Source organism: Penaeus monodon, unplaced genomic scaffold (assembly GCF_015228065.2).
Source record: "Penaeus monodon isolate SGIC_2016 unplaced genomic scaffold, NSTDA_Pmon_1 PmonScaffold_3616, whole genome shotgun sequence".
Lineage (NCBI taxonomy): Eukaryota > Metazoa > Arthropoda > Malacostraca > Decapoda > Penaeidae > Penaeus > Penaeus monodon.
In genome coordinates, this window is record NW_023658358.1 from 1 (window position 1) to 12,500 (window position 12,500).

General features: G+C 37.9%; 1 protein-coding gene across 1 annotated transcript in view; it reads right to left on the reverse strand.

Annotated features, from left to right (window-relative positions):
• Nucleotides 1-10,444: 10,444 nt before the first annotated feature.
• LOC119570702 (retinitis pigmentosa 9 protein homolog) overlaps nt 10,445-12,500 on the reverse strand; it is a gene marked incomplete at its 3' end in the record, with an annotated part of 7,751 nt that continues 5,695 nt past the window's right edge. The window contains exon 3 of the mRNA XM_037918339.1: nt 10,445-10,492. Within this exon, the coding sequence (XP_037774267.1) occupies nt 10,445-10,492 (48 nt within the window). The remainder of the gene's footprint in view (nt 10,493-12,500) is intronic.

Genomic DNA, 12,500 nt, shown 5'->3' on the forward strand with positions numbered 1-12,500 from the left:
AAAAGGAAGGAAGAATAAGAGGAAAAAAAATGAATGGCTAGAATAAGAGGGAAGAATTATAGGAGCAGGAGAAGTAACGTGGAGCGGGAAAGGGAAGAGAAGAGGAAGGGAGAATGGAAAGAAAGGGAGAAAGGGGTCATTTTCGAAAGGGGGAAAGCAGCCGTGAGAGACAGGGAGACATTTTCGAAAGGGGGTTGGGGACGAGGCAATTTTGGAAAGGGGGGCGGCGATTTCGAAGTGGGGACGAGGAGAGTGGAGAGAAAGGGAAAGGGGGAAGCAGCTTCGAAGAAGGAGAGAGGGAGAGAGAGAAACAGAGAAAGAGAAGAGAGAGAGAGAGCGCACAAGACTGCAAACCGCCTCAGAACTCATCAACACCAAGCTGGTTTGAAACGACGACCACATCACCTGGTCTCGGGTCGTTTTATCAGGTCGTCTCACCCTGAACGATTCCCCAATGTCTTTCAATCTTATCTACTTCCTTTCTTTCTCTTATCTAGGCCTACGGAACCCACGGCGACGGCGAGGGGCGGCGGCGAATCGGCAGAACGGCGGGAGAGATACAGCGAAAGAGAATGCAATGAATATGGTGATTGCGGGCTGTTCGGTGGGCCCCCCCCCTCCCCCCTCTCACTCGCTGGGACTCTCACTCGCTCTTGCTTTCTCTCCTCTCTCTGTCAGGTCGTCTGTCTGTGTCTGTCTGTCTGTCTGTCTGTTTCTGTCTCTTTCTGTGTATCTTTCTCTCTCTTTCTTTCGCTCTCGCTCTCTCTCTCTCTCTCTCTCTCTCTCTCTCTCTCTCTCTCTCTCTCTCTCTCTCTCTCTCTCTCTCTCTCTCTCTCTCTCTCTCTCTCTCTCTCTCGCTCTCTCCCTCTCTCTCCTCTCTCTCTCTCTCTCTCTCTCTCTCTCTCTCGTTTCCCTTTTCTCTCTTTTCCTTCTTTCCCTCCCTCCCTCCCTCCATCCATCCATCTCCCTTCCTCCCTCCCTCCCTCCATCTCCCTCCCTCCCTCCCTCCCTCAAACTCTCCCTCCTCACCCTTTTGCAAGATCGCTCCCAATCCCACTACCACATTGCATCATCTACCAACGATAGTCGTTGCATGAGTTATGCTCTGTTGCATATTGCACAGGTAAGTTAAGAAACCAGTCGGTGTTTCTAAACGAATTCTAGCTATTTATGGATCTTCATCACACATACATCGAAAGATATAGAGAGACATAGATAATATATATATATATATATATATATATATATATATATATATATATATATATATATATATATATATTATATGTGTGTGTGTGTGTGTGTGTGTGTGTTGTGTGTGTGTGTGTGTGTGTGTGTGTGTGTGTGTGTGTGTGTGTGTGTGTGTGTGTGTGTGTGGTGTGTGTGTGTGTGTATGCGTGTATTTGAAAATAAATATGTATGTATTATACGTTATTGATATGTAAATTAACTAGTTCATTGGCAACACACATGAATATATTCCGATAATCTACTTTTTTTTATCATCTGCCTATGCATAGGAAGTGAAGTGGAATTATATAATTTTACGTAGCCCTCGTGTCTTCCTGTCTCTCTCTCTCTCTTTCGCTCTCTCTCTCTCTCTTCATTTCTCCTTCTTCCCTCTCTCTCTCTCTCTCTCTCTCTCTCTCTCTCTCTCCTCTCTCTCTCTCTCTCTCTCTCTTCTATCTATCTATCTATCTATCTATCTCTTTCTCTTCGTTTCTCCCTTTCTCCCATTCCGTCCTTCCCTCCACGCACGTAGAGATTTCCGATGACATAATAATTCCTCCCTCATTTTCCTCCCTCATTTTCCTCCCTCATTTTCCTCCCTCATTTTCCTCCCTCATTTTTCTCCCTCATTTTCCTCCCTACTTCATGTTCTCCCCCAAAACGTGAATCGAAGGCAGGCAGGGAGACACACCCACTCCTAAGGCAAGTTTATGTCATGTCACAAGAAAGAAAGAAAAAAAAGATTGATAACAGAGATTTATAAACATATTTTCGCCGAATCATTCGCGAGTTTAAGAGATTGTTTAGCATTTATATTTAACGCTTGTGGTTTAGGGGGTGTTTGGTGAGGAGGGTGTGGGTGAGGAGGGTGGGGTGAGGAGGGTGTGGGTGAGGAGGTGCGGGTGAGGGAGGTGTGGGGAGGGGGGTTGGTGAGGGAGGGTGGGGTGAGGGAGGTGGGGTGAGGGATGGGGCGGGAGGGTGGGGTGGGAGGGGGTGTGGGTGAGGGAGGGTGTGGATGAGGGAGGGGTGGGTGAGGGGGGGTGGGGTGAGGGAGGGTGCGGGTGAGGGAGGGTGTGGGTGAGGGAGGGTGTGGGTGGGGAGGGGTGGTGGATGAGGGAGGGTGTGGGGTAGGGAGGTGTGGGTGAGGGAGGGGTGGGGTGAGGGAGGGTGCGGGTGAGGGGGTGTGGGTGAGGGAGGGTGTGGGTGAGGGAGGGTGGGGTGAGGGAGGGTGTGGGTGAGGGAGGGTGTGGGGAGGGAGGGTGTGGGTGAGGGAGGGTGTGGGTGAGGGGGGGGGTGCGGGTGAGGGAGTGTGGGGTGAGGGAGGGTGTGAGTGAGGGAGGGGTGGTGAGGGGGGGGGGGAGGGAGGGTGGGGTGAGGGGGGGTGTGGGTTGAGGGAAGGGTTGGGTTTAGAGGGGTGTGGGTGAGGGAGGGTTGAGTGAGGGGGGTGTGGGTGAGGAGGGGTGGGTGAGGGAGGGTGTGGTGAGGGGGTGTGGGTGAGGGGGGGCGGGTGAGGGAGGGTGTGGGTGAGGGGGGTGTGGGTGAGGGGGGGTGTGGGTGAGGGAGGGGGTGAGTGAGGGGGGGTGTGGGGGGGAGGGGGTTTGGGGAGGGAGGGTGTGGGTGAGGGAGGGGGGGTGGGGGAGGGGCGGGTGAGGGAGGGGCGGGTGAGGGAAGGGGAGGGTGTGGGTGAGGGAGGGGGAGGGGGAGGGGGGGGTGAGGGAGGGTGGGTGAGGGGGGGTGGGGAGGGAGGGGTTTGGGTGAGGAGGGGGCGGGTGAGGGGGGGGCGGGTGAGGGAGGGGGGGGTGAGGGGGGGGTGTGGGGAGGGGGGGTGGGGTGAGGGAGGGGGGGTGAGGGAGGGTTGGGTGAGGGGGGGTGGGGGGTGAGGGGGGGTGAGGGGGGTGTGTGTGGGTGAGGGAGGGGGGGTGATGGAGGGTGTGGGTGAGGGGGTTGGGTGAGGGAGGGTGGGGAGGGAGGGGCGGGGGGGAGGGAGGGTGTGGGTGAGGGGGGGTGATTGGGTGGGGGTGGGAGAGGGAGAGGGAGGAAGAGGAAGAGGGAAATGAGGAGGAGGAGGAGGAGAATAAGAAGAACGAAGAAGGAAAGGAAGAAGAAAGAGTAAGAACAGAAGAACAAGAGGAAGGAAAAAGAGACGAAGAGAGAAGAGGAAGAGGAAGAAATAAAACTGGAGGAGAGAAACAAACAAAAAATAGATAACAGACATTTTCGCCGAGAAAATTTCCGCGACGCTAAGAAAAGCACACTTTGATTTCCTCATCAATATGGTATGGCTATAGAGATCCCCTTCCGCTGTTTAATTTCTGGTTTTGTTGTTGTTATTGTTGTTGTTGTTATTGTTGTTGTTGTTGTTCTTGGTTTTGTTGTTGTTGTTTCGGTTGCCTCTGTGCGTGCGTGTCTATGGCTTGATTTTGCCTTTGGGATTATTCTCTCTCTCTCTCTCTCTCTCTCTCTCTCTCTCTCTCTCTATCTATCTATCTATCTATCTATCTATCTATCTATCTATCTATCTATCTAATGATAATGATAATAATAATGACAATGATAACAACAACAACAACAACAGCAACAACAACAAACAACAACAACAACAACAACAATAATAATAATAATAATAATAATTATTATTATTATTATTATTATTATTATTATTATTATTATTATTATATTCATCTATATATTACAGCCGTATAATAAGTATATAATAATAATTATATTATTATTATATATATACTTATTATTATATATATAATAATAATAATAATAATAATAATAATAATAATAGTGATAACAACGATAATGATAATGATAATAACGATAGTCGGAAGAAGAAACAGAAGAAGAATTATCATAAATTCACAAATTCAAAATGTCATAACAGCGTTACGAGCGGCAGTCACGATAATGATGAAATAAATCATCTTATTCAGCTGCAGTCATGAGGCGGCTGCAGTCAGGAAGAATAGGCAATAAGAACAGGTAAGAACTGTGGCATAAATTATACTTCTGGTAAGTGTAAAGAAGCTGAGATGTGTCGAGAATAATAGAAAACAAAAGAGAGAGAGAGAGAGAGAGGGAGAGAGAGAGAGGAGAGAGAGAGAGAGAGGAGAGAGAGAGAGAGAAGAGAGAGAGAGGATAGATAGATAGAGAGAGGGAGAGAGAGAGAGAGAGAAGGAGAGAAAAAGAGAGAGAGAGAGAGAGAGAGAGAGACGAGAGGAGGAAGAGAGAGAGAGAGAGAGAAAGAGAGGAGAGAGAGAGCAGAGAGAGAGAAGAGAGAGAGAGAGAGAGAGAGAGAGGAGAGAGAGGAGAGGGGGGAGAGAGAAAAGAGAGAGAGAGGGAGGAAAAAGATAGCGAGAGATAGAGATAGATAGACAGATAGATAGAGAGAGAGAGAGAGAGAGAGAGAGAAGAGAAGAGACAGAAGAAAAAGGAAAAGCCATAAAAAACGAGAGGAGAGACGAACAACAAGAACGAAAAAGTGAGAGGAGAGAGCTGAGACCTGGATGAACATTCACATTCAGCTCTTGCGACTTTCCTTACTTTTAGTCTTTCTCTATTCTTTCTCTTTCTCTAAAAAAAAAAAAAGGGGGGGGGGGGGGAAAAGGCAAAAAAAAAAAAAAAAAAAAAAATTTTTTGGGGGAAAAAAAATTTAAAAAAAAAAAAAAAAAAAAAAAAGGGGGGGGGGGGGGGGAAAAAAAGGGGGGGGGGGGGGGGGGGGGGGGGGGGGGGGGGGGGGGAAAAAAAAGGGGGGGGAAAAAAGGGGGGGGGGGGGGGAAAAAAAAAAAAGGGGGGAAAAAAAAAAAAAAAAAAGGGGAAAAAAAAAAAAAAAAAAAAAAAAAAAAAAGGGGGGTTGGTTTTTTGGGGGTTTTTTAAAAAAAAAAAAATAAAAAAAAAAAAAAAAAAAAAAAAAAAAAAAAAAATTTTAAAAAAATTTTTTTTTTATTTAATTATTTTTTTTTTTTTTTTTTTTAAAAAAAATTTTTTTTTTTTTTTTTTTTTTTTTTTTTTTTTTTTTTTTTTTTTTTTTAATTATTAAAAAATTATTATTTAAAATTTTTAAATTTCCTTTAAAAAAAATTTAAAAAATTTTTAATTTTTTAAATTTTTTGGGGGAAAAAAAGGGGGGGGGCCCCCCCAAAAAAAAAAAATTTTTTTTTTAAAAACCTTTTTAAATTTTAATTTTTTTAAAAAATTATTTTTTTAAAAAAAAAAAATTTTTTTTTTATATTTTTTTATTATTATTTTAATAAAAAAAATATAAAAAATTTTTTTTAAATATTTTACAAATTTTTTTAAAAAAAAAAAAAAAATTTTTATAAAAAAAAAAAAAATAAAAAAAAAAAATTTTTTTTTTTTTTTTTTTTTTTTATAAAAAAAAAAAAAAATATTTTTTTTTTTTTTTTTTTTTTTTTTTTTTTTTTTTTTTTTTTTTTTTTTTTTTTTTTTTTTTTTTTTAAAAAAAAAAACCCCAAAAAAAAAAATATATATATATAATATTTTTAAATATTTTTTTTTTTTTTTTTTTTAAAAAAAATATAAAAATTAATAAAAAAAAAAAATTTAATTTTTTTTTTTTTTTTTTTATTGTGTGTGTTTTTTTTTTTGGGGGGGGTTTTTTTTTTTTTTTTTTTTTATTTTTTTTTAAAAAATTTTTTGGGGGGAAAATAATAATAAAAAAAATTAAAAAAAAAAATTAAAATTAAAAATTTTTTTTTTTTTTTTTTTTTTTTTTTTTTTTGGGGGGGGGGGGGGGGTTTTTTTTTTTTTTTTTTGGGGGTTTTTTTTAAATAATAAAAATTTTTTTTTAATTTTTTTAAAAAAAAAAAAAAAATAAAAAAAGGGGAAAAGGGAGAAAAAGGGGGGGAATTTTAAAAAAAAAAAAATTTTTTTTAAAATTATAATATTTTTTTTTTAAAAAATTTTTTTTAATAAAATAAAAATAATAAAAAAAAATAAAAAATTTTAAATTTTTAAAAAATTTTAAAAATAAAAATTTATAAAAAATTAATATATATTTTTTTGGGTTAATATAAATATAATAAAAATATATTTTTTTTTTTAAAAAAAAAAAAGGGAAAAAAAATTTTATATATATATATTTTAAAAAATATTTTTAATATAAAATTTTTTTTATTATATATATATTTTTAAATATTTTTTTTTTAATTTTTTTTTAAAAAAAAAAAAAAAAAAAAAATTTATTAAAAAAAAATTTAAAAAAAAAGGGAAATTTTTATAAAAAAAATATATAATATTTTTTAAAATATTATTTTTTAAATATATATAAATTTTATTATATAAAAAAAAAAAAAAAAAAAAAAAAATTTTTTTTTTTTTTTTTTTTTTTTTTTTTTTTTTTTTTTTTTTATTTAAAAAAAAAAACCCCCCCAAAAAAAAAAAAAAATTTAAAAAAAAAAGGGGGAAAAAATAAAAAGGGGAAAAAAATTTTTTTAAAAAATATTTTTTTTAAAAAAAAAAAAAAAAAAAAAAAAAATTTTTTTTTTTTTTTTTTTTAAAAAAAAATTTTATAATATATATAAAAAATTTTTTTTTTTAAAATATAATAATATTTTTTATTAAAATTTTTTTTTTTTAAAATTTTTTTTTTTTTGGGGGTTTTTTTTTTTTTTTTTTTTTTTTTTGGGGGTTATAAAATTTATTTTTTTTTTTTAAAAAAATAAAAATTTTTTTTTAATAAAAAAAATATAAAATTTATTTTTATAAAAATTTAAAAAAAAAAAAAAAAAAATTTTTTTAAAAAAAGGGGAAAAAAAATTTTTTTTTTGGGGGGGGGAAAAAAGGGGGGGGGGGGGGGGGGGTTTTTTTTTGGGGGTTTTTTTTTTAAAAATTTTTTTCCAACAAAAAAAAAAAAAAAAAAAAAACCCCCCCCCTTTTTCCCGGGACCCGTTTTTTAAAAAAATTTCCCCCAAAACCCCCCCCGGGGGGCCCCCCCCCGGGGCCCAAATTGGGGGGGGTTTTTTTGGGGGTTTTTTTCCCCCCCCCTTTTTTTTTTTTTGTTTTTTTTTTATTTTTTTTTTTTTTTTAAAAAAAATTTTTTAAAAATTTTTAAATTTTTTTTTTTTTTTTTGGGGGGAAAAATTTTTTTTTTTTTTTTTTCCCTTTTTTTTTTTTTTTTTTTTTTTTTTTTTTTTTTTTCTTTTCAGTTCCCCGGGGCATTTCTGTGGGAGAATAAATATTATGATTACGTAAGTTAGGGCGTGAGAAACTCCATAATTGTAAGTAAGGTTTTGAGGTATTTTTTATTAAAAAAACTGTATGATTTTTTTTAATACAGTACCTAAAAAACATATGGGGGAGAGAAAAGAGGAAAAAAAGAGAGAGAGAAAGGGAGGAGAAGGGGGGGAGAGAGGAAGAGGGAGGGGAAGCGAGAGGGGAGGAGAGAGGGGGGAGAGAGAGAGAGAGGGGAGAGAGGGGAAAGAGGAGGAGGCGAGGAGGAGAGAGGGGAGGAAAAAGAGGAGGGGAGGAGGGAAAAAAGGGGAGAGAGAGAGAGAGAGAGGAAAAAAAGAAAGAAGAGAGGAGAGAGAGGGGGAAGGGAGAAAGAGAGAGGGGGAGGGGGAGGAGAGAGAGAGAAGGAGTGGGAGAGAGGAAAAGAGAGAGAGAGAGGAGGGGAGAAAGAGAGATAGAGACGAGAAAGGGCGAGGGAGAGAAGAAAAGGGGCAGGGGAGAGAGAGAGAAAAGGGAGAGAGAGAGAGATTTAGAGAAAAGGGGGAGAAAAGAGAGAGGGAGGAGGAGAAGAGAGAGAGAGGAGGAGGGAGAGAGAGAGAGAGGGAGGGGGAGGGGAAAAAAAAAAAAAAGGGGAGAAAAACAAAAAAATAAAAAAAAAAACTAAAATTTTTAAAGAGGGAAAAAGAGGGAGAGAGAGAAGGGAGAGAGAGGCGAGAGGGGGGAGAGAGAGAGGAGAGAGGGGAGAGAGAAGAGAGAGAGAGAGGAGAGTTTAGGGGGAGAAAAAGAAAAGAAAAGAAAAGTGAAAAGAGGGGAAAGGGGAGAAAGAGAGAGAATGAGTGGAGGAGAAGAAAAGAGAGAGAAGAGAGGGGTGAAGGGGAGCCAAAACAACAGATAAGTTATAAAACGAATATCGAAAGGTAGGCAAAATAGCACTCAAAAATAAGTTCCCATCAGATGGTTAATGAAAGTTTCTGTCCCGCCCCCTCACCCCCCCCCCCCCTTTTTTTTTTTTTGGTTATTTATTTATTTTTATTATTATTATCATTATTATTATTTTTTTTTAGTTTAGTTTAGTTTCTGCCACCCCCTCACCCCCCGCTTCCTCTCCTAGATATCATATTTTATTTACTATTATTATTTTTTTATATTTATTTATTTATCTATTTTTATTTATTTATTTTTTTTCATTATTGCAGTTGTTTTCTTCCCCATTTCACTCCTTCCTCTTTTCTCTTTTTAACTCTTTTCTTTCTTAACTTTCTGTCCCAATATTATTCTCCTTTTCCCCTTCCTCCTTCATTCTCTCAGTCCTTTTCTATCCCAGTCCTGCGTATTTTTTTTGCATCTTGTTTCTTCTCTTCCACTTTCTCCTCTTTCTTCCTGGTCTCTTTTTTTCTTTTTCCTTTCTTCCTTACGTCTCCCTTTTATTCTCCTTCTTTCTTCCTTCTCTCTCCCTCTTAGATCTCCCTTATTTCATCATTCTTTCTCCCTTCTTCCATCCTCTTCCTTCCACCTTTATCCTTCTTTCATTTCACCCTCATTTCTTCCTCTATTTTTTTGCCTTCCTCTCATTTTTCTTCCTCTTTTCTTCCTCTTTTCTTTTCTTCCTCTTTTCTTTTCTTTTTTTCTTTTCTCTCTTCTTTTCTTTCCTTTACCCAAATTTTATCTCTTATCACCTTTCTTTTTCTCTCTCCCTTTCCTCTTTTCTCCCTCTCGCTTGCCTCATATCCCCCCCCCCCTCGTGGTAAGCGGGAAAAGAGGGGAAATGAGGGGGGAGGGAAGGAAGAAGGGAAAGGGGAAGGGGAAGGGGGGAAAGGGGAAGGGGGAGGAGGAAAGGGGAAGAGGGAAGGGAAAAAGGAAGGGGGAAGGGGAAGGAGGAAAGAGGAAGGGTAAAGAGGAAGCGGAAAGGGGAAGAGAAGCAGGTGGAGAAGTGCAAGGATGTGAGGAGATGGAGGAGACCGAAGGGTGGAGTTTACAGGGACGAGAAAAGTGGAAGGCAACGGGAGGAGGAGAAGGAGTAGATGAGATAGAGGAGGAGAGAAAGTGGAGGATAAAGAGGGAAGAGGGAAAAGGGGAGAGGGAGAGGGAGGGAAAGGTTGGGAAAGCGAGGAGGAAGGGGAAAACAGATGGGGAAGAGAGGGGGAGGGGAAAAGAGATTGTGGAAAGGGGGCATGGAGAGATGAGGAAAAAAAAGGGAATAGGAAGCGGGAAAGGGAGGAAAAGAAGTGAGGAAGAAAGAGGGAGAGGGAGGAAAAACGAGTGGACGAGAGGGAGAGGAGAGAAGAAAGAGAGATGAAGAAAGAGAGAAAAGAGAAGGACAAAGACGTAGGAAGAAAAACCAGATAGAGAAAAGAGACAAGAGGAAAATAGACTTAGAAAAAGAAATAAATAAAGAGAAAAATGGGGAAAAAGAAGATGAGGGAGGGGAAATTAAAGGGGTAGGGATGGAGAGAGGGGAAAAGAATCCCTGCTCGGGTTTATAAACAAGTCTTATTAAAGTTGTTGATTGGACCGGGTGAATGGAGGGACCAAGTCATATAAAACTCGCCTCTAAAGTGGAATAAAAAGCAAATATTTGTGTTGTGTTTGGTGAATGGCTGCCCTCGGGGTGGCTGCTCGCTGGAGCCCCGCGCCTCGCCCGCCCGCGTTGCTTCTCTCGCGTTATCTCTTAGCCGTTAATTGCTTTTTCGGTTCCTCTCTCGACTGTAGGCCTCTTCTCGCGCTCTCTCTGCCGTGTATTGCTTTCTCGGTTCTTCTTCGCGTTATGCCTTTCTCGCGTCTCCTCTCTTCGCCGTTATTGCCTTCTCGCGTCTCCTCTCTTCGCCTCGCCGTTGGTGCTTCTCTCTCGTCTCTTCTCTTCGCTATTATGGCCTTTCTCTCGTCTCCTTCCTTCGTTTGAGTGTTGTTGATTTGCTCTATCTTCTCCTTTCTTCTTCGTGATTCTTCTTATTTTTCGTCTTATTATTGTTGATTTTCTCTCTTCTCCTTTCCTCTTCTCTCTATCTTTAAGGTCGAGTTCTTCCTTCTCATTCTTCGCCTTATTATTATTGCTTTTTCTCTTTCTTCCTGTCTTCGTCCTCGTTTTCTCTTTCTTTTCCGTTTTCTTTTCTCTTCGTTTTATTTTCTTCTTCTTCTTCTTCTTCTTCTTTTTAGGTCGCGATGATTTTTTCCTATTCTTTGCCTTATTATCATTGCTTTTCTCTCTTCTCCTTTCTTCTTCTTTATTTTTCTTCCTATCCTTGTTTCCTATTCGTTCATTTTATTTTGTTTCTTCTTATTATTGTTTTTCTTCTTTCTCCTTTCTTTCCCGTTTTCTTTTTTTTAATTCGAGTTGATCCTTTTATTAGTATTGGTTTTCTCCTTTCGCCTGTCTTCTTCTTCGTTTTCTGTCTCTTCCTCGTTTTCTTATTCTTATTATTATCATTATTGCATTTCTCCTTTCCCCTATGTTCTTCGTTTTCATTCTCATTCTCCTTATTATTTTTTTTCTCCTTTCTCCTATGTTCATTTTCATTCTCATTCTCCTTATTATTATTATTTTTCTCCTTTCTCCTATCTTCCTTGTTTTCTGTCTCTTCCTCGTTTCCTCTTTTGTTCGAGCTGTTCATTCTTATTCTTATTCTTATCGTTATTGTTGTTCTCTTTTCTCCTTTTCTTCGTTTTCGTTTTTTTTTTTTTCTTCTTCTTCTTCCTCTTCTCCCGCCCCTTTTTTATTTTTCTTTCTTTTTTGGTCTTCATATCTTTCTTGTTTCTTCTTGTTTTTCATCGCTTTTATCTCTGTCTTCTTCATCACCTTCGTGGCTCTGTTCCCCTTTTGGTTTTTTTGTGTGTCTTTGTTTGTATGCGATTTTCGCGTGTGCGAATCCCCTGAAAGCGTGTTATTTGTGTGCGGTTTCGTGCGTTTTGTGCCTGCCCTTTTGGGGTGTGGGGGCGTGGGGGTGTAGCAGTCCATTCGCCGGTCGTGCGTGCGTGTTTTGCGTGTCCATTTGCGTGTGGGGGGCGTGCGTGGGATGCGTGTCCTTTGCGGTGCGTGGGGTCCCTGATGCGTGTCCATTTGCGTGTGGTGGGCCTGAAGGCCCTTTAAAAATCTATTGTTTATAAATATCACAAACATCATATCTATCACAATTCCATCACAGCCTTTCAAAGTCGTAAGAAACACCCTGAGGGAATTTTTTACCCAAACCCCCCCCGATAAAATGATCGGGCTTTAAATGATTTTATATAAAAAGAGAGATCTAATACACGTGATTTATCGCCATATTCCGTGGGGGTGCCCTTGGGAAAACCCCGATGCTCAGCAACAGGACCCGCAATAAAGCTCATCCATCTTGGGTTTAAATTTTTTAAAAAAAAATCCAAGAAATTCTTGCGAAAAAAATTTTTGTTTTCATATTTTATGTATACATGTATAATGCATACATAAGGTATTAATTTTATTAAAAATAATTATGATATATATATATATTAATATATATAAAATAATTTGTGGTGGGGGTGTGTGTGTGTGTGTTTTTGTGGGTGTGTGTGTGTGTGTGGGGGTGGGGGGTGTGTGTGTGTGGTGTGTTTTTGGGGGGGGTTTTGGAAATTGTTGTGATATTTTTATAATATATAAATATCTATATTATTAATATTTATATATTTAAACACTGGAAACCCCAAATTTAATAAAAAGTATGTATGTATGTATGTATGGATGTATCTATAAAGGATGTATGTATTTAAAAATTTTATTTTAAAAAATATAAAAATATATTATATTTTTATTTTATATATATATATAAAATTTTTTTTGTGTGTGTTTTTGTGTGTGTGTGTGGGGGTGGGGTGTGTGTTTTTGTGTTTTTTTTGTTTTTGGTAATATTTTTTTAAATATGGATTTACTTAAAATATTTTAATAATATATATATATAAATCTAATTACCCTTAAAAATTTTTATTTTTATTTTTATTTTAAATTTTTATTTTATATAATATATATATATATTAAAATATATAAATATAATATATATAATTTTAAATAATTTTGAGGGAACAGGAAAAATTTAAAAAATATTAAATAATTAATAAAGAAA